The sequence below is a fragment of the Stomoxys calcitrans genome, chromosome 2 (genome assembly GCF_963082655.1).
Source record: "Stomoxys calcitrans chromosome 2, idStoCalc2.1, whole genome shotgun sequence".
NCBI lineage: Eukaryota > Metazoa > Arthropoda > Insecta > Diptera > Muscidae > Stomoxys > Stomoxys calcitrans.
Genome location: NC_081553.1, coordinates 32472183 through 32491742, shown reverse-complemented (window position 1 = coordinate 32491742; position 19560 = coordinate 32472183). Strand labels below are relative to the sequence as shown.

The 19560-nt window shown below is 38.1% G+C and overlaps 3 protein-coding genes across 4 annotated transcripts; 2 read left to right on the top strand and 1 right to left on the bottom strand.

Annotated features, from left to right (window-relative positions):
• Positions 1 to 1233: 1233 nt before the first annotated feature.
• On the top strand, positions 1234 to 2286 carry LOC106094256 (uncharacterized). The gene is made up of 3 exons (XM_013261459.2): positions 1234 to 1853; positions 1938 to 2058; positions 2124 to 2286. Exons 1-3 carry the CDS (start codon positions 1667 to 1669, stop codon positions 2233 to 2235), a joined length of 420 nt encoding a protein of 139 aa, XP_013116913.1. The 5' UTR covers positions 1234 to 1666; the 3' UTR covers positions 2236 to 2286.
• A 4475-nt stretch (positions 2287 to 6761) lies between these two features.
• On the top strand, positions 6762 to 7249 carry LOC106094262 (uncharacterized). 2 transcript variants are annotated; one of them, XM_013261465.2, is made up of 3 exons: positions 6762 to 6861; positions 6928 to 7048; positions 7119 to 7249. In XM_013261465.2, exons 1-3 carry the CDS (start codon positions 6777 to 6779, stop codon positions 7234 to 7236), a joined length of 324 nt encoding a protein of 107 aa, XP_013116919.2. In that variant the 5' UTR covers positions 6762 to 6776; the 3' UTR covers positions 7237 to 7249. The 2 variants fall into 2 exon arrangements, with proteins under 2 accessions (XP_013116919.2, XP_059219961.1); XM_059363978.1 differs by having other exon boundaries at positions 6762 to 7048.
• Positions 7250 to 10138: 2889 nt separating this feature from the next.
• On the bottom strand, positions 10139 to 10700 carry LOC106094259 (uncharacterized). Its single transcript, XM_013261461.2, has 3 exons — positions 10573 to 10700; positions 10397 to 10517; positions 10139 to 10338 (listed from the first exon to the last, which is right to left on the bottom strand). Exons 1-3 carry the CDS (start codon positions 10658 to 10660, stop codon positions 10236 to 10238), a joined length of 312 nt encoding a protein of 103 aa, XP_013116915.2. The 5' UTR covers positions 10661 to 10700; the 3' UTR covers positions 10139 to 10235.
• Positions 10701 to 19560: the final 8860 nt, after the last annotated feature.

The following is a 19560-nucleotide window of genomic DNA, read 5'->3' as shown; positions in this document are numbered from 1 at the left end:
CTGCCATATAGACCAATCTCTCGCTTTTAGGTTTTGGGGTCATAAAAGGCGCATTTATTGTCTAATTTCGCCGAGATTTGGGACAGTGCGTTGTGTTAGGCTCTTCGACATTTTTTTGCAACTTGGCCCAAATCGGTCCAGATTTGGATATAGTTGTCATATAAACCGATGTCTCGATTTAAGGTTTTGGGCCCATAAAAGGCGCATTTATTGTCTGATTTCGCCGAGATTTGGGACAGTGCGTTGTGTTAGGCTCTTCGACATTTTTTTTGCAACTTGGCCCAAATCGGTCCAGATTTGGATATAGCTGCCATGTAGACCGATATCTCGATTTAAAGTCTTAGCCCCATAAAAGGCGCATTTATAATCCGATTTCACTGAAATTTGACATAATGACTTATGTTGGGCTTTTCAACATCCGTGTCCTATATGGTCCAGATTGGTTTATTTTTAGATATAGCTACCATACTTATTAGTATTTGGTCCAAATTGGAACATATTTCGATATAACATAAGGTATGCAATTTTCACCGGATTTTGATGAAAGGTGGTTTACATAAATACCCGAGGTGATGGGTATCCAAAGTTCGGCCCGGCCGAACTCAACGCCTTTTTACTTCTTACTTGTTTACACAAATTCCTTTCATTTGAGTCCCATGTTGTCGTTATTGATCTATTGGGTTGCCCAAAAAGTAATTGCGGATTTTTTAAAAGAAAGTAAATGCATTTTTAATAAAACTTAGAATGAACTTTAATCAAATATACTTTTTTTACACTTTTTTTCTAAAGCAAGCTATAAGTAACACCTGATAACTGACTGAAGAAAGAATGCAATTACAGAGTCACAAGTTGTGAAAAAATTTGTCAACGCCGACTATATGAAAAATCCGCAATTACTCTTTGGGCAACCATATATCCATTTGGCGGTTTTTGGGGGTAAGAATTCTAGGCAACCCACCGGAACAATGGCCAAATAAGAGTGCAAAAAATTTTTTTGATTGCTTGGACCAACCATATCCAAGATCTGGCGTTTTTGAAAATTAGGGTTATAAGGAGTTCTATTTGGGGGTGGAATAGACCCTCTGACATTTTGTCCTAAATTTGGGAATCAAATTCGTGTTCTACTCCCAAATGCATTTAATTTAATCCCATTGTCGGTTAATATGTTCGGTTTGGGGGTGTTAGGGGATCCCCAACAAGTGGTCACAAAATTTGATACCAGATTGGTTTTTCTACTTTCTTGCAGCCGGAGAATCACGGAATGTGTGAGGTGGTGTGGTGATAACGCGAGGACGTCTAGTTGCACATCTTGACGGATATTGAACTGGCCATCAGGACAATAACAACCAGGACGTTAAGGTCACAAACGGTCATGGATTATGTGAAGGAGATTAAAGCCTTCTCTGAAGATGGCACGAGCCGCATTGCACTGATTTAGATTTGACTTGGGATTGGGAATAGCTTTCCCTATTAAAATGAAATTTTGCACTTAATCGGCGTTTTACCTGTTAAACACAACAGACTGTTAATAAATGGTTTAATGAACTTGACTAATGCAATATATGGAGGAGAGTGGAGGAGTAGTGGAGAGATTTATATTTTGAATGGCAGAATGAATTATGACTTGTTTTTGGAAATCAATTATATATTAGATGATTTTTGAACTATGGCCTTAAAAGATAAGAAAATACCTTTAGAAGAACAAATTAAGAATGCAATGCAATCATACCTTGGGCAACAGTTGATTTGTATTGATATTCTAAGTAACATGAAATTTATTGGGCTTTTTGTAATTCTAGCACTTTGTGCAGTCTCATTTGCTTCTATACGAAGTGGAAATTTCACACATCCTGGTAAGTGACTGAAATATAAAACTCTCAAGAGTTTAATATTCTAATTAGTAAATCTCCAATACATAAACATCATCGAATACATAGATCATCCAGGGAAATGTGTTTATGGAAATTTGATTTTATCTCCTGGAGAAGCCGGATATCCTGATGATAAATGTGTGCGTGTCTTATGTTTCAAAGAAAATGGATATGGTAAAGTTCATGGGTAAGTGTTTATTGTTCAATTGTATAGTTGCAAGTTAATATTCCAAATTATGTTAAATATTGCAGCTGTGGTGCTATGGCAGTAGAACCTCCTTGTGTTTTTGGAGATTATGTTAATCGAAATGCTCAATATCCTGATTGTTGTGAGAAACATGTTATATGCCCAGAGGCAGTATAAGAGTACACAAAGTTATAATTAACTTTTAATAAATATATGTTCCGAAATTAATTTAAAACCCATTATAATCTCCTTCTTATAACCTCCAACGAAGGACAATACATTAATTTTGTTGTTCGATTTGCAAAACATCGAAATATCGATTGCCGACTATATAAAGTACTAGCTGAGCCGGGCTCGCTCCGTTGCGCCTTCTTTTATTTTAAATGGAGCAAAATTTTCCTTGGAATTTTTATTTTCGACAATTAACGAGTTTTTCAAATTCGTATTCTACACCCAAATACCTTTATTTGAGCCCCATATTGCGAGGGTCAGTAAACAATTGCTGTTTGTGGGGTATTTTGGGAAAGGGGTAGAACCCCAGAAAATTGGTCCCAAAAATGGGTATCAATTCTTGCTCTTGACATGGTCGGTAAATATGCCCGATTTAGGGGTGTTTTGGGGATTGGGTTGATCCCCCAAACACTAAGCCAGGAAAATGTATCAGTATCGTGCTCTATTCTTACATATCTATATGTCATTTATTTAAACCTCATATTGCCATTGCTCTCAAAATTGGATATCAAATTCGTTTTCTAATCTCATTTAAACTCCTTATTGCAAAAGTCAGCAAATATGTCCGATTTGGGGTATTGGCCCCAAAAACTATAAATATTAAGGTTCCACTCTCTTTAAGACCCAAATTGTCTTGGTGGGCAAATACGTCCTATTTGGGGTTGTAATGGTGGTGGGACGTCCCCTAGACAGATGGTCCCCAATGTTGATATCAGATACGTGGTCTACTCCCACATACCTTAAATTTGAGTCCCATATTTCCATAATCGGCAAACATGACCGGTTTGGGGGTGTTTTGGGGGATGGGCGGGCACTCAGTGAGTTCGGCTTGAAAATATATATCGGATTCGTGCTCTACTCTAAAAACCCTCTTATTTGAGTCTCATTTGCAGAAACTTGGTGGCACATATGTATGTCAGATTCTTATTCTACTCTCAAATACCTTTCATTTGAGCCCCATATTGCCATGGTCGGCTAGCAGCTTGAAATTTTGAACAGATACTTCTTATTGATGGAGGTCATTGGGTATTGTAAATGGTTCCGATTTGGATGTAGCCTCCACATAAACTAATCCCTAGATTTTACTTTATCAGCTCCTAGAAGCTTAAAGACTTGAATTATGACTTCCATTATTCATGTCATGTACGAAAACAATCGGTTTATAAACAGATATAGCCCCCATGTAAACCGATCCCAGGGTTTGACTTCCTTAGCCCTTAGAAGCCTACATTCTCATCTTATTTGGCTGAAATTTAGAAAAAAGGCTTGATTTATGACTTCCAACTTCCATGCCAAGTACGATCCGAATGTGTGTATATTCAAATTTAGCCCAAATATAAATATAACCCCGGATTTGACTGCTTGAGCCCTTAGAAGCCTAAATTTTCATTCGATTTAGCTGCAATTTGGTACAACGACTTGTGTTATGACTTCCAACGTCCATGTTAAGTATGATCCGTATCGGTATCCGGATATGACTTCTTGGGACCAAAATAATTCAAATATAAACTCAGTTAATAACGGTAAGCTTTTAACGAAATCTATTGTGGTGGGTATCGAAGATCTAGCCCGGCCGACTTAGTGCCCTTACACTTGTTTTTTTTTTTTTCAGACCCGACCCTATTTCTATGCAGTTGCTACACTGATAGAAAATTTATGGAACTTTGTCAATACCGCCTGGTATTATTTCGTTTGCGTCATTAATACCATTTGGTATCAATTTGTTATAAATTTGGTATCACGTCAATACCATACGAAGGAGAGTATTAAGAATTGACGGCGTCACATCTGTATTATTGCAATCAGGTCAGAAGTGTTGTTGAGCTTTGTACTTAAAAAAGTAAAGCCATTATAAAATATTTGTTAAACAAACAAGTAAAATGTTTTAATACAATTTCAGTGTATACCAAGTAAGCGCGTGCTAAATTCGGCCGGGTCGAATCTTATATACCCTCCACCATGGATCGCATTTGTCGAGTTCTTTGCGCAGTATCTCTTTTTAGGCAAACAAAGAACATTGAATAAGAACTGTTATGCTATTGGAGCTATATCAAGTCATAGTCCGATTCGGACCATAAATGAATGCAGAACATTTTAGAATTCATTGTGTAATATTCCAGTCCATTCGGATAACAATTGCGCCTTGTAGGGGCTCAAGAAGTAAAATCGGGAGATAGGTGTATTGGGAGCTGAATCAAGCTATTGGTCGATTCAAACCATAATAGACACGTATGTGGTCATGAGAAAAGCCCTTGTGCACGATTTCTGCCAAATCGGATGAGAATTGCGCCCTCTAGAGGCTCAAGAAGTCAAGATTTGAACCATACTAAGCGCAATTGTTGGAAGAAACATTACGTGCAAAATTTTAGTCAAAACGGATAAGAATGGCGCCATCTTGAAGAAATCAAAATCAAAGATTGGTTTATATGGCAGCTATATCAGGTTATGTACCGATTTAAACCATACTTAGCGCAGTTGTTGAGAGTTATACCAAAACACTACGTGCAAAATTTTAGTCAAATCGGATAATAATTGCGCCCTCTAGAGGCTGTAGAAGTCAAAACCAAAGATCGGTTTATATGGCATCTATACCAGGTTATGAACCGATTTAAACCATACTTAGCCCAGCTGTTGGAAGTTATACCAAAACACCATGTGCAAAATTTCAGTCAAATCGGATGAGAATTGCGCTCTCTATTGGCTCAAGAAATCAAGACCCAAGATCGGTTTATATGGCAGCTATACCAGGTTATGGACCGATTTGAACCATACTAAGCGCAATTGTTGGAAGAAATACTAAAACACTACGTGCAAAATTTTAGTCAAATCGGATAAGAATTGCGCCATCTTGAGGCTCAAGAAGTCAAAATCACAGATTGGTTTATATGGCAGCTATATCAGGTTATTGACCGATTTGAACCGTACTCGGCACAGTTGTTGGAAGTCATAGCGAAATACGTCGTGCAAAATTTCATTTCAATCGGATAAGAATTGCGCCCTCTAGCGGTTCAAGAAGTCAAGACCCAAGATCGGTTTATATGGCAGCTATATCAGGTTATAAACCGATTTGAACCATACTGGACACAGTTGTTGGAGATCATAAGAAAACACGGCGTGCGAAATTTCATTCCAATCGGAGAAGAATTGCGCCCTCTAGAGACTCAAGATATCAAGACCCAAGATCGGTTTATATGGCAGCTATATCAGGCTATTGACCGATTTGAACCATACTTGGCACAGTTGTTGGAAGTCATAGTCATTCCAATCGGATAAGAATTGCGCCTTTATATGACAGCTATATGAAAACATGGACCGATATGACCCATTTACAATTCCAACCGACCTACGACCTACCTACTAAGAAGTATTTTTGGCAAAAATTCAAGCAGCTAGCTTTACTCCTTCGAAATTTAGAGTGCTTTCGACAGACAAACGGACAGACGGACAGGTGGACGGACATTGCTAGATCGACATAAAATGTCACTACGTTCAAGAATATATCTACTTTATGGAGTCTCAGATGAATATTTCGAGTAGTTACAAACAGAATAACGAAATTAGTATACCTCCATTCTATGGTGGAGGGTATAAAAACCTGCTCAAATAATTGAAATCCAGAAAATGGAAGTAGTAAAAATTCTAAGTACATTTTACTTCAAAAACATGAAAGTCTCTTGTGTGGAAAACGATGCTGTGTTGGTGTATTCATATGAAAACCAATTCTGGGAATCAAAGGATATGGAATCAATTGCTGTATACAAAGAATTTAGGTTGGTCACGGTGTAACATTACTTTTTGTAATTAACATAATTAATCGAAATAAAATTAAATTAATATTATTTTATAAAGTTTTCTTTTTTTTTGATTCAATAATCAATAACGGTTTGGTACTAAAACCAATAATGGTCTGGTGCTAAAACCAATTATAATACCAGTTTGGTAATATGGCTAGTACCATATGGTACCAATCATTTTATGTTTAATCCATACCATCTGGTATTGTTTTTGTACCATACGGTGTTGCTTTACTATTATCAATACCGTATGACACTGAAATGAGCATGTTTGGTATCAAGCTTTCTTTGGATGTAAGGATTCATAAGAGGTGCATTTTCATCGAATTTTTGTTAAAATGTTTATATATCTGAGGTGATGGGTCTCCAAAGTTAAGCCGGCCCGATCCAATGCGTTTTTACTTGTTTAATGTCAAAACATTTGTTTTTACGTAAGGCACTCATATGCCCTTCAACTGCGTTCATTTGTGTACATATTTAGTAGAATCCATGGTGATGGGTTCCTAACATTCGGCCCGACCCAACATAGCACATTTTTACTTTTTGTTGTTAATTTTGATAAGAATGAAAGTCATGACCATTGGCCTCCTTTGAAGATTTGTTTTAGTCACTCAGAAATTTATGGTTCCTGTATAAAATGTTTAGTTTAGTTTGCTTCCAATTTGGCTTTGGCTCATACATACTTCAATAAAGATGAAATATTTGATTTGTCTCTTCTTGTTGGCTATTTTTGCTCAAAGTTTTGGTTATGTGGCCAGAGGGATTTTTAATGATCCAAGTAATTATTTTTTTCCCTCAAATATATGTATATTACATTTGTATTTTGTTTTCAAAATTTGTTTAGAACATCCTGGAAAGTGTGTCTACGAAGACTTAGTTTTATCTCCCGGTGAAGAGGGTAAGCCTAAAGGACAATGTATTCGTTTCATGTGCAGAGATGACAATGGTTATGGTGAAATTCATGGGTAAGTAGAAAATGAAATCTCAAGGAACGAATACATCAAAATAGTCTTAAATTTTTATTCAAACCTTTAGTTGCGGTGCGTATGCCCCTATGCCGAATTGTGAGTTTGGCGATTATATCAATCTTGATGCCCCATATGGAGAGTGCTGTAGAAGGCATGAAATTTGCAACGAGAACGCTGAAGTCTAATGTTTGTCATCACTTTTTTAACAGCGATCAATTTTGTGTCAAAAAATGCTGTTTCATGAAATCTTATAAACGATGATTCTTAACAATGTTGTGGCTATTTTCATTCGAGTTACATGTACCCTGTGTCATGTAATGGCAAAAGAAATATATTGGGTTGCCCAAAAAGTAATTGCGGATTTTTTAAAAGAAAGTAAATGCATTTTTAATAAAACTTAGATTAAACTTTAATCAAATATACTTTTTTTACACTTTTTTCTAAAGCAAGCTAAAAGTAACAGCTGATAACTGACAGAAGAAAGAATGCAATTACAGAGTCACAAGCTGTGAAAAAATTTGTCAACGCCGACTATATGAAAAATCCACAATTACTTTTTGGATAACCCAATAGAAATACATAGGAAAACATAGAGGGATATACAAAATACTTAAGGTAGGGTGTTTGAAATTACCTTTTCAAAATAATACCTGGTATTAACTGCAAAATAAAACAAGTAAAAGCGTGCTAAGTTCGGCCGGGCCGAATCTTATATACCCTCCAACATGGATCGCATTTGTCGAGCTCTTGCCACGGTATCTCTTTTAAGGCAAACAAAGGATAAAAGAAAGTAATTGCTATGGTATTGGAACAATATCAAGTAATGGATCATTTCGGACCATAATTAAACTGAATATTGGGGACCATAGTAGAAGTCATTGTGTAAAATTTCAGACAAATCTGGTAAGAATTGCGCACTTTAGGGGCTGAAGAAGTAAAATAGGAAGATCGGTTTGAGGGGAGCTGCATTAGGCTATAAACCGATTCATGACATTTTCGACACATATGTAAAGGTCATGAGAGAAGCCGTTGTCGAAAATTTCAGCTAAATCGGATAATAATTGCGCCCTCTAGTGGATCAAGAAGTCAAGACCCCAGATAGGATTTTATGGCAGCTTTATCAGGTTATGGATCGATTTGAACCATACTCAGCACAGATGTTGAAAGTGATACTAAAACACCACGTGCAAAACTACAGTCAAATCGGACCACAATTGCGCCCTCTAGAGACTCAAGAAGTGAAGACCCAAGATCGTTTTATATGCCAGCTATATCAGGTTATGAACCGATTTAAACCATATTTGGCACAGTTGTTGGATATCATAATTTCATTCCAATCGAATAAGAATTGCGCCCTCTAGAGGCTCAAGAAGTCAAGACCCAAGATCGGTTTACATGGCAACTATATCAGGTTATGGATCGATTTGAACCATACTCAGCACAGTTGTTGGAAGTGATACCAAAACACAATGTGCAAAATTACAGTCAAATCGGATAAGAATTGCGCCCTCTAGAGACTCAAGAAGTTAAGACCCAAGATCGGTTTATATGACAGCTATATTAGGTTATGAACCGATTTGAACCATATTTGGCATATTTGTTGGATATCATAACAAAATACGTTGTGCAAAATTTCATTCCAATCGGATAAGAATTGCGCCCTCTAGAGGCTCAAGAAATCAAGACTCAAGATCGTTTTATATGGCAGCTATATTAAAATATGGACCGATATGGCCCATTTACAATCCCAACCGACCTACACTCATAAGAAGTATTGGTGCAAAATTTCAAGCGGTTAGCTCTACTCCTTCGAATGTTAGAGTGCTTTCGACAGACAGACGGACAGACGGACAGAAGGACGGATATGGCTAGATCGACATAAAAAGTCAGAAAAGCAGAGTAAGGGGTAGTAAAAGAGCAGACGATTTTGCCACGAGAACCAGAAGATTGCCATCAGTAAATTTCGTGAATCCGAAGCCTTAATGGGCGACGAAGTCAAAGTTAAGGGATAAGACTGTTTCACAGTGAAACGCGGAAAATCCCGTGGGGATACATATCCGGAATGTATAAGACGAGGGTAATACTGAGGGCATAGTTTTCGGTATCATATCGGGACATATGGGACAACGAGCGCACTAAGGCACGGTAGGTGAAGCAAGTGATTGAATGTCAAGGGAAGATGATGAGATTCTGGGAAGATGATGAGACCCTGCAAAATTTCCTACGTCATTGCTTGGTTTTCGCGGCTGAACGACTTCGGCTTTAAGGGATTAATCTTTTCTGTGGCCCGTCACCCAGAATAGATTAATCTTCAACTGTTATGTATGTCGTTGAGAGATCTGGCATCGTAATGACATTATACCTTAGCTATTCCACCAGTTTTTTAATTGCGAGGCATTCCGTTTGACAGTGGTCGGGTAACCTTTTCAATATGTCCAGTCCTACTTCTTCAGAGAATACTCCAAAGCTCACTTGGTCGTCTAGTTTGGAACCATCCGTATACAAGGCGATGTAAGTTCTATTTCCAGGGATATCGTAGTCCCAATCGGTTCTATCAGGAATAGTAAGTGATACAGTACTTTCAATCGAAAAACGAAAAATCGAAAAATGAATATCGGGCATTGTATCAAGGGCCGCCTGACAAAGACAAAGCGTCCTTACCCTCACAGCAGTGGTCGCAGCAATTAGTCTAGCTACAATGTCCAGAGGCATTAGGTGTAGCATTAAATTCCGTGCATCAGATGGTATAATCTTCAGTGCAACTGTGTTGCACAAACAAGCCATCCTTTTGATCCGAGCATTGAATCCTAGGTCGGCTTTCGAATCGCTGTCCACCGGATCACCACACCATATAGCATTATAGGTGAGGCAACTGCAATTGCAGTGTATCATATACAACATCCAACTTTTGGCAATGGCTCTCTTGCAGATGTATAGGCAAGAGTTGCCTGACTCTCGGTTAGACTTTAATAAAATAATGCGAGTTGTGAGCTCTAAAATCTGCAGTGAACTTTAATTTCCATGCATAGTTTGATATAAGGAAGTTTATAACTTGTACTGCTCTCAAATTTAAGAAGGCCTTCTGCATTACCGAACATTTCGACTTTATATTTGTTTTACAAACTCTTTTTCTAAACCATATTCCATTTATTATTTAGTATATTTGGTAAATATTCGAAAATGTTTATGGACAAATAACTTCACGCCGACAACAATCCGGAAAGGAAGCATTAACATTCAAGAAATCTCCCAACATGCATGGCGAATCAACTTTCTGCGGTCCGCAGCTAGAAATAAAGGCATTACTTTACTAACAAACACAAGTTATTAAGCAGTAACACCTACCTGCGAACTATGCCTGATCCATCTCTGTTTTGACAAATGAAAAGTTTGCATTTGCCTGCAAGTTGTACCTTATTGCCAGGCAAGACTGCTACACCACCAAAGAAGCATTTCCCAGGCGAATCTGACAAAAAAACGTTTTTCAAAATTGTTTTTTATTGAAAAAATTGAGTTTCTACCAGGGTCAGTAAAATATCCCCTGAATTCTTGAGCACAAATGAATGGAAAAATCAATGTAAACAATGATACTATATAAAGCGGCCTCATGTCTTCTACTTAATATTAAATATTTCAAACAAAATCAAATAATTATGGATTATCAAAATATGAATTTTTTTTTATGAAGTCTTATCAGCAGAATATGAATGTGGTCCAGGGATGGGAATTTTGTTGTCACTATCAAATTTATTACCCTGCACTTAGGCATAGAGGAAAACTTAAAACGTCATTCAGCTTGTAAGTATGTCGAAAAGATGGTTTTGATTATTGAACGCGAAAAATTAAGACAAATAGATCCATATATATATACATTAGGGTGCCCCAAAAAACAATTTTTTTTGGAAACGTATACCCTCCATTTTTTTGGTTTTGATACCATCAAGCGAACTACGATGTATTATGACCACCGATTAATGATAACACGTGCCACAACGGCATCCAAAGATGGATGTAGTGCTTTCTAAGACTTCTGGTTGAGTATTTTAGGTCCTAGCATGAAATTGGTAAGCTTATACATTATATTTTTTATACCCTCCACCATAAGAAGGGGGGTATACTAATTTCGTCATTCTGATTGTAACTACTCGAAATATTCGTCTGAGACCCCATAAAGTATATATATTCTTGATCGTCGTGAAATTTTATGTCGATCTAGCCATGTCCGTCCGTCTGTCCGTCCGTCCGTCCGTCCGTCCGTCCGTCCGTCCGTCCGTCCGTCCGTCCGTCCGTCCGTCCGTCTGTCTGTCGAAAGCACGCTAACTTCCGAAGGAGTAAAGCTAGCCGCTTGAAATTTTGCACAAATACTTCTCATTAGTGTAGGTCGGTTGGTATTGTAAATGGGCCATATCGGTCCATGTTTTGATATAGCTGCCATATAAACCGATCTTGGGTCTTGACTTCTTGAGCCTCTAGAGTGCGCAATTCTTATCCGATTGGAATGAAATTTTGCACGACGTGTTTTGTTATGATATCCAACATCTGTGCCAAGTATGGTTCAAATCGGTTCATAACCTGATATAGCTGCCATATAAACCGATCTTGGGTCTTGACTTCTTGAGCCTCTAGAGTGCGCAATTCTTATCCGATTGGAATGAAATTTTGCACGACGTGTTTTGTTATGATATCCAACAACTGTGCCACGTATGGTTTAAATCGGTTCATAACCTGATATAGCTGCCATATAAACCGATCTTGGGTCTTGACTTCTTGAGCCTCTAGAGTGCGCAATTCTTATCCGATTAAGATGAAATTTTGCACGACGTGTTTTGTTATGATATCCAACAACTGTGCCAAACATGGTTCAAATCGGTTTATAACCCGATATAGCTGCCATATAAACCGATCTTGGGTCTTGACTTCTTGAGCCTCTAGAGTGCGCAATTCTTATCCGATTGGAATGAAATTTTGCACGACGTGTTTTGTTACGATATTCAACAACTGTGCCAAGTATGGTTCAAATCGGTCCATAACCTTATATAGCTGTCATATAAACCGATCTTGGGTCTTGACTTCTTGAGCCTCTAGAGGGCGCAATTCTTATCCAATTTGAATGAATTTTGGCACGTAGTATTTTGTTATGATATCTAACAACTGTGCCAAATATGGTTCAAATCGGTTCATAACCTGATATAGCTGTCATATAAACAGATCTGGACACTTGATTTCTTGAGCTTCTAGAGGGCTCAATTTCTATCCGATTTGGCTGAAATTTCGCAAGATGTTTTTTATTGTTACTTTCAACAACTATGTCAAATAAAGTACAAGTCGGTTCATAACCTGATATAGCTGCCATATAAACCCATCTGGGATCTTGACTACTTGAGCCTCTAGATGTCGCAATTATTATCCGATTTGCCTGAAATTTTGTACGACGGATTCTCTCATGACCATTAACATATGTGTTTATTATGGTCTGAATTGGTCTATAGGCCGATACAGCTCCCATATAAATCGATTTCTCTCTTTTACTTCTTGAGCCCACAGAGGGCGCAATTCTTATTCGAATTGGCTGACATTTTACACAGGTCTCCAAAATATAATTTAATTGTGGTCCAAACCGGACCATATCTTGATATCGCTCTAATAGCAGAGCAAATCTTTTCTTATATCCTTTTTTTTTGCCTAAGAAGAGATGCCGGGAAAAGAACTCGACAAATGCGATCCATGGTGGAGGGTATATAAGATTCGGCCCGGCCGAACTTAGCACGCTTTTACTTGTTTTTAACTAAAACTGATTTCTCTTTGGGTTAAAAAATTGATATGTGCAAATTTTCGTAATTATTGGATAACAAATGTGATATCCACCTTAGTTACAAAAAAACGACAGACTGACTATTACTACGGAGAGAATAAGCGGACAGACGGATATGGCTAAGCCGAATCTGCAGGATTTTCTGAGTCCAACTTCAGATTTATCACAACCCCAGTAGTGGTGCAGGGTACAGTTTGTAGTTTTCTTATTGGGTTGCCCAAAAAGTAATTGCGGATTTTTTTAAAAGAAAGTAAATGCATTTTTAATAAAACTTAGAATGAGCTTTAATTAAATATGCTTTTTTTACACTTTTTTTTTAAGCCAGCTAAAAGTAACAGCTGATAAGTGACAGAAGAAAGAATGCAATTACAGAGTCACAAGCTGCGAAAAAATTTGTCAACGCCGACTATATGAAAAATCCGCAATTACTTTTTGGGCAACCCAATATATATAAAAATCCATTTGTGTTTGTTTGTTTGTCTGTTCCGTATAGACTCAATAACGGCTTAACCGGTTTTCTTGAAATTTTCACAGATGGTGCATAATGATCCCGTGGTGAAAAAAGTGTACTACGTCTTTTGATATCTGAAGGGGGGGCGGACCCTCCCCTTTACCCTAGAAACGCCAGATCTCGGAAATGGGTGGTGTGATTAAAGCGAAATTTTGTGTGCTCTCTTACAGTAACCTAAAAATAAAAATTTGGTGTCCAAATTTCGAATGGGGTATTTAGGGGGGCCGCTCCACCCCCAAAACCTACCAATTATATATAGAGTCCAATCACGACAATATGGGACTCAAATAGAAGATATTTAAGAGTAGAAAACGGGGTGGTCCCCCAACCTCCAAAACACCGACCATGGCAACATGGGACTCAAATCAATGGTATTTGCGTGTAGATTACGAATTCGATATCCAAATGTGGGACCAAGTTTCTGGGGGTCCACCCCTTCCCAAAAACACCCTCCAAAGGGGATAAATTTACGTCCATAGCAATGTGGGGCTCAAATAAAAAGTCTTTGGGAGTAAAGCACGAATTAGATATCAATATTCGGAAAAAAGTTTCTATGGGGCCAACCCACCTCCATAAAACCACCCAAAATAGGACGTAATCTGATATATGTTTTCAGGGCCAAGTCACTGAGTGGTCCCTCAAAACAGCCCCCAAAACGATAATGTTTGTCGATTATGGAAATAGGGGGCTCAAATGGAAGGTAATTGGGAGCAGATTACGAATGTGATATCAATAGTCGGGACCAACTGTCTAACCGACGTCCCACCCGCAAATAGGACGTACTTGCTCACCAATTTGGTCTTAAAGAGAATGGAGCTCGATATTGATATTTTATTTAAATAAAAGGTATTTGAAATTAGCAAACGTATTTGATATCCAATTTTGAGGCCAACGGCAATATGGGTTTCAAATAAATGATATTTGAGAGTAGAGCAAGATGATGATAGATTTTCAGGGATAAATAAGCGTTTCGGCGACCACCTTACTTTCCAAAACACCGCTAAATCGGACATATTTAACGACCATGTCAATGTGGGGCTCAAACGAAAGATATTGGGGAGTAGAGCAAGAAATTGATTTCCACTTTCGGGACCAATTTTCTGGGTGTCTACCCTTTCCCCAAAAGCAGTCCACAAACAGCAATTATTTAGTGACCATCGCAATGTGGCTCAAATAAAGGCATTTGGGAGTATAATACGCAATTGATATCCAAAAGTGGGACCATGTATTTGGGGCACCGCCCATTCCCCCAAAACATCCCCAAATAGTAAAAAATTTACCGACCATGGTCATATGTGGCTCAAATGAAGATGTTTGAAAAATAAAAACGAATTTGATAAACAATTTTGGGGCCAAGTGTTTTAGGGGACGCCTCATCCCATAAACTCCCCTTAGACCAATGGTAATATGGGGTTTAAAAAGTAAAAAGGGCGTTATATGTAAACCACCTTTCATGAAAGTCCGGTGAAAATTAAATACCTTATGTTACATAGAAGTTGTATCGAAATATGTTCTGATTTGTACCAAATACTAGTAAGTACCGTAGCTATATCTAAAAATAAACCGATCTGAACCATATACGACACGGATGTCGAAAAGCCTTACATAAGTCATTGTGTCAAATTTCAGTGAAATCGGATTAAAAATACGCCATTTATGGGGCCAAGACTTTAAATCGAGATATCGGTCTACATGGCAGCTATATCCAAGTCTGGACCGATTTAAGTCAAGTTTTAGAAAAATGTCGGAGAGCTTAATACAAAGCACTGTCCCAAATTGCAGCGAAATCGGACAATAAATGCGCCTTTAATGGGCCCAAAACCCTAAATCGAGATATGGTTCTATATGGCAGCTATATGCAAATCTTCAGTGATTTGAGGCAAATTGCAAAAATATGTCAAAGGTCCTAACACAACTCACTGTCTCATATTTCAGCGAAATTGGTCAATAAATGCGCCTTTTATGGGCCCAAAGCTTTAAATGGAGAGATCGGTCTATATGGGAGCTATATGAAAATCTTGATCGATCGGGGCCAAATTAAAGATGGATATCGATTGGCAACTCATTGCCCCAAATTTCGACGACATTTGACAATGGATGTGCCTTAAATTGAGAGATCGGTCTATATGGCAGCTATATCCAAACCTGGACCGATGTGAGTCAAATTGAAGAAGGATGTCGAAGGGCGTTACACAACTCACTGTCCCAAATTTTGGCAAAATCGGACAATAAATGCGTCTTTTATGGACCCAAAAACTTAAATCGAGAGATCGGCCTATATGACAAATTTGGACCGATCTGTGCCATATTGAACAAGTAAAAGCGTGCTAAGTTCGGCCGGGCCGAATCTTATATACCCTCCACCATGGATCGCATTTGTCGAGTTCTTTTCCCGGCATCTCTTCTTAGGCAAAAAAGGATATAAGAAAAGAGTTGCTCTGCAATTAAAACGATATCAAGATATGGTCCGGTTCGGACCACAATTAAATTATATGTTGGAGACCTGTGTAAAATTTCAGCCAATTGGTATAAGCATTGCGCCCATTGGGGCTCACGAAGTAAAATAGAGAGAACGATTTATATGGGATCTGTATCGGGCTATAGACCGATTCAGACCATAATAAACACGTTTGTTGATGGTCATGAGAGGATCCATCGTACAAAATTTCAGGCATATCGGATAATAATTGCGACCTCTAGGGGTCAAGAAGTCAAGATCCCAGATCTGTTTATATGACAGCTATATCAGGTTATGAACCGATTTGAACCATACTTGTTGGGTATCACAACAAAACACGTCGTGCGAAATTCCATTCCAATCGGATAAGAATTGCGCCCTCTAGAGGGTCAAGAAGTCAAGACCCAAGATCGGTTTATATGGTAGCTATATCAGGTTATGGACCGATTTGAACCATACTTGGCAATGTTGTTGGATATAATAAGGAAACACGTCGTGCAAAATTTCATTTCAATCGGATAAGAATTGGGCACTCTAGAGGCTCAAGAAGTCAAGACCCAAGATCGGTTTATATGGCAGCTATATCAGGTTATGGACCGATTTGAACTATACTTGGCACGGTTGTTGGATATCATAACAAAACATGTCGTGCAAAATTGATCGGATAAGAATTGCGCACGCTAGAGGCTCAAGAAGTCAAGACCCAAGATCGGTTTATATGGCAGCTATATCAGGTTATGGACCGATTTAAACCATACTTGGCACAGTTGTTGGATATCATAACAAAACACGTCGTGCAAAATTTCATCCCAATCGGATAAGAATTGCGCACTCTAGAGGCTCAAGAAGTCAAGACCCTAGATCGGTTTATATGGCAGCTATATCAAAACATGAACCGATATGGCCCATTTACAATACCAACCGACCTACACTAATAAGAAGTATTTGTGCAAAATTTCAAGCGGCTAGCTTTACTCCTTCGGAAGTTAGCGTGCTTTCGACAGACAGACGGACGGACGGACGGACGGATGGACGGACAGACGGACGGACATGGCTAGATCGACATAAAATGTCACGACGATCAAGAATATATATACTTTATGGGGTCTCAGACGAATATTTCGAGTAGTTACAAACAGAATGACGAAATTAGTATACCCCCCATCTTATGGTGGAGGGTATAAAAAGCATGTCGAGGGGCTTAGTTTAACTTACTGTCCCATGTTTCGGCGACATCGGACAATAAATGCGACTTTTATGGGCCCAAAACCATAAATCGAGAGATCGGTCTATATGGCAGCTATATCTAAATCTGGACCGATCTGAGCCAAAATCAGATAATAAATGTGGCTTTTACGGGCCTAAGGCTCTAAATCGGCGGATCGGTCTAAATGGGGGCTATATGAAGATATAGTCCAATATATATATCAATATCTCTATTTTTATACCCACCACCGAAGGATGGGGGTATATTCATTTTGTCATTCCGTTTGCAACACATCGAAATATCTATTTCCGACCCTATAAAGTATATATATTCTTGATCAGCGTAAAAATCTAAGATGATCTAGACATGTCCGTCCATCTGTCTGTTGAAATCACGCTACAGTCTTTAAAAATAGAGATATTGAGCTGAAATTTTGCACAGATTCTTTTTTTGTCCATAAGCAGTTTAAGTTCGAAGATGGGCTATATCGGACTATATCTTGATATAGCCCTCATATAGACCGATCGGCCGATTTAGGGTCTTAGGCCCATAAAAGCCACATTTATTATCCGATTTTGCTGAAATTTGGGACAGTGAGTTGCGTTGGGCCCTTCAACATCCTTCGTTAATTTGGCCCAGATCGGTCCAGATTTGGATATAGCTGCCATATAGACCGATTCTCCGATTTATGGTCTCAGGCCCATAATAGCCACATTTATTATCCGATTTTGCTGAAATTTGGGATAATGAGTTGCCTTAGGCCCTTTGACATCTTTTTTCTATTTTGCGCTGATCGGTTGAGATTTGGATATAGCTGCCATATAGACCGATCTCTCGATTTAAGGTTTTGGGCCCATAAAAAGCGCAATTATTGTCCGATGTCGCCGAAATTTGGAACAATGAATTGTGTTGGGCCCTCCGATATTTGTCTTCAATTTGGCTCAGCTCGGTCCAGATTTGGATATAGCTGCCATATAGACCGATCTCCCGGTTGAACAATGACTTGTACTTATAAGCACTTGGTCTAAATCGGATGATATCTATAGAGCTGCTGTGGGACAAAAGTTATGCATTTTTCACTGGATTTTGACGAAATGTGGTTCACATATATACCCGAGGTGGTGGTTATCGAAAGTTCGGCCCGGCCGAACTTAACGCCTTCTTACTTGTTAAAGACTGTAGCGTGCTTCCAACAGACAGACGGACGGATATGGCCACATCGTCTTAAATTTTTACACTGATCAAGGATATATATACTATATAGAGTCGGAAATGGATATTTCGATGTATTGCAAACGGAATGGTAAAATAAATATACCCCAATCCTTCGGTGGTGGGTATAAAAATGGAGAGTATGGGAAAAAATTTGCAAAGAAAATGTTTCTCCCTTACAGCATGGGACGGTCTAATATCCATACAGCTTCCACATAATCACATGCAGTATGGCTAAAACTTGCAGGCGTAGTCTCAATAGTCCTAAGATTTTGAGGAACAATTGGAGTTAATATAATCCATGAATGTGTATACAATACCTTCAGCCTCTTCAAAATTTATGTTAAAGTCAATTTTTCGCTGTTTATTTTAGCTAATTAAGCTTAAGTTCAGAATTTTGTATGCTTAATTTTAAAATTTCCATTTAATGAGCTGCTTTATTTGAACTTAAAATTTTTGAAATATTTGTAATGCCTATACACAAAATTTAATAATTCATCAGTTCGAAGAATACAAATGAAAAGCTGAAATATAATATAACAGCCTTTACATATGCAAATTATAAAAACATAAAAAATATAACCGCCAGCATGTGTCTGCAAAAATGTGAAAGGCAAAGCATTTTTAAACAAATTTTGAAAAACACTCAAGTGCCAGTGGTTAAATGAAATTCCATTAATTAACACATTCCGTTGTACGCAACTTGGAAGGTTGTGCGGGCTGATATAGGCCAGAAGGCAGAGTTCCTTGATGAAGGTTGTATGAAAATTATAAAAATCAAATTCTCAGCCAAGAATGTTTACATGCATACAATTGAACTAATTAAAGAACATAAATATTAAAGTGGAGGGAAAAAACAAAAAAAAAAAAAAAAAACAGTGGAAAGCGAAAATACGCAACTTCAAATGGCGAAGGCTAGAAAGTCGGTTGACTTGACGACATCGGCCCACAGAAATAATTACAACAAAGGAACAATCACAGTCACAGCCAAGCAAAGCAAAGCAAAGCAACGCAATTGTATTAAATATTTAAATTTTCCGCGCTTTTCTTAAAAGGGGACACATTTGCCGACATTCCTTTCGCACGCATTTATTCCATTAGACTCAAGATGGCTGATAACCGCTACGGAGTGAGTTTGGGGGGTAAAAAATTATTACAAATTAACATAACAATCACCTCATAAGAGAAACTGAAATGAGATGATTGGTATACCCTACAATCGGTATAGAAAATAAAATAAGGTGAAATAAAATAGAAAATGAAATAAAATGAAACGATGTAAGTAAATTATTTTCCCTCCTGTACTGGT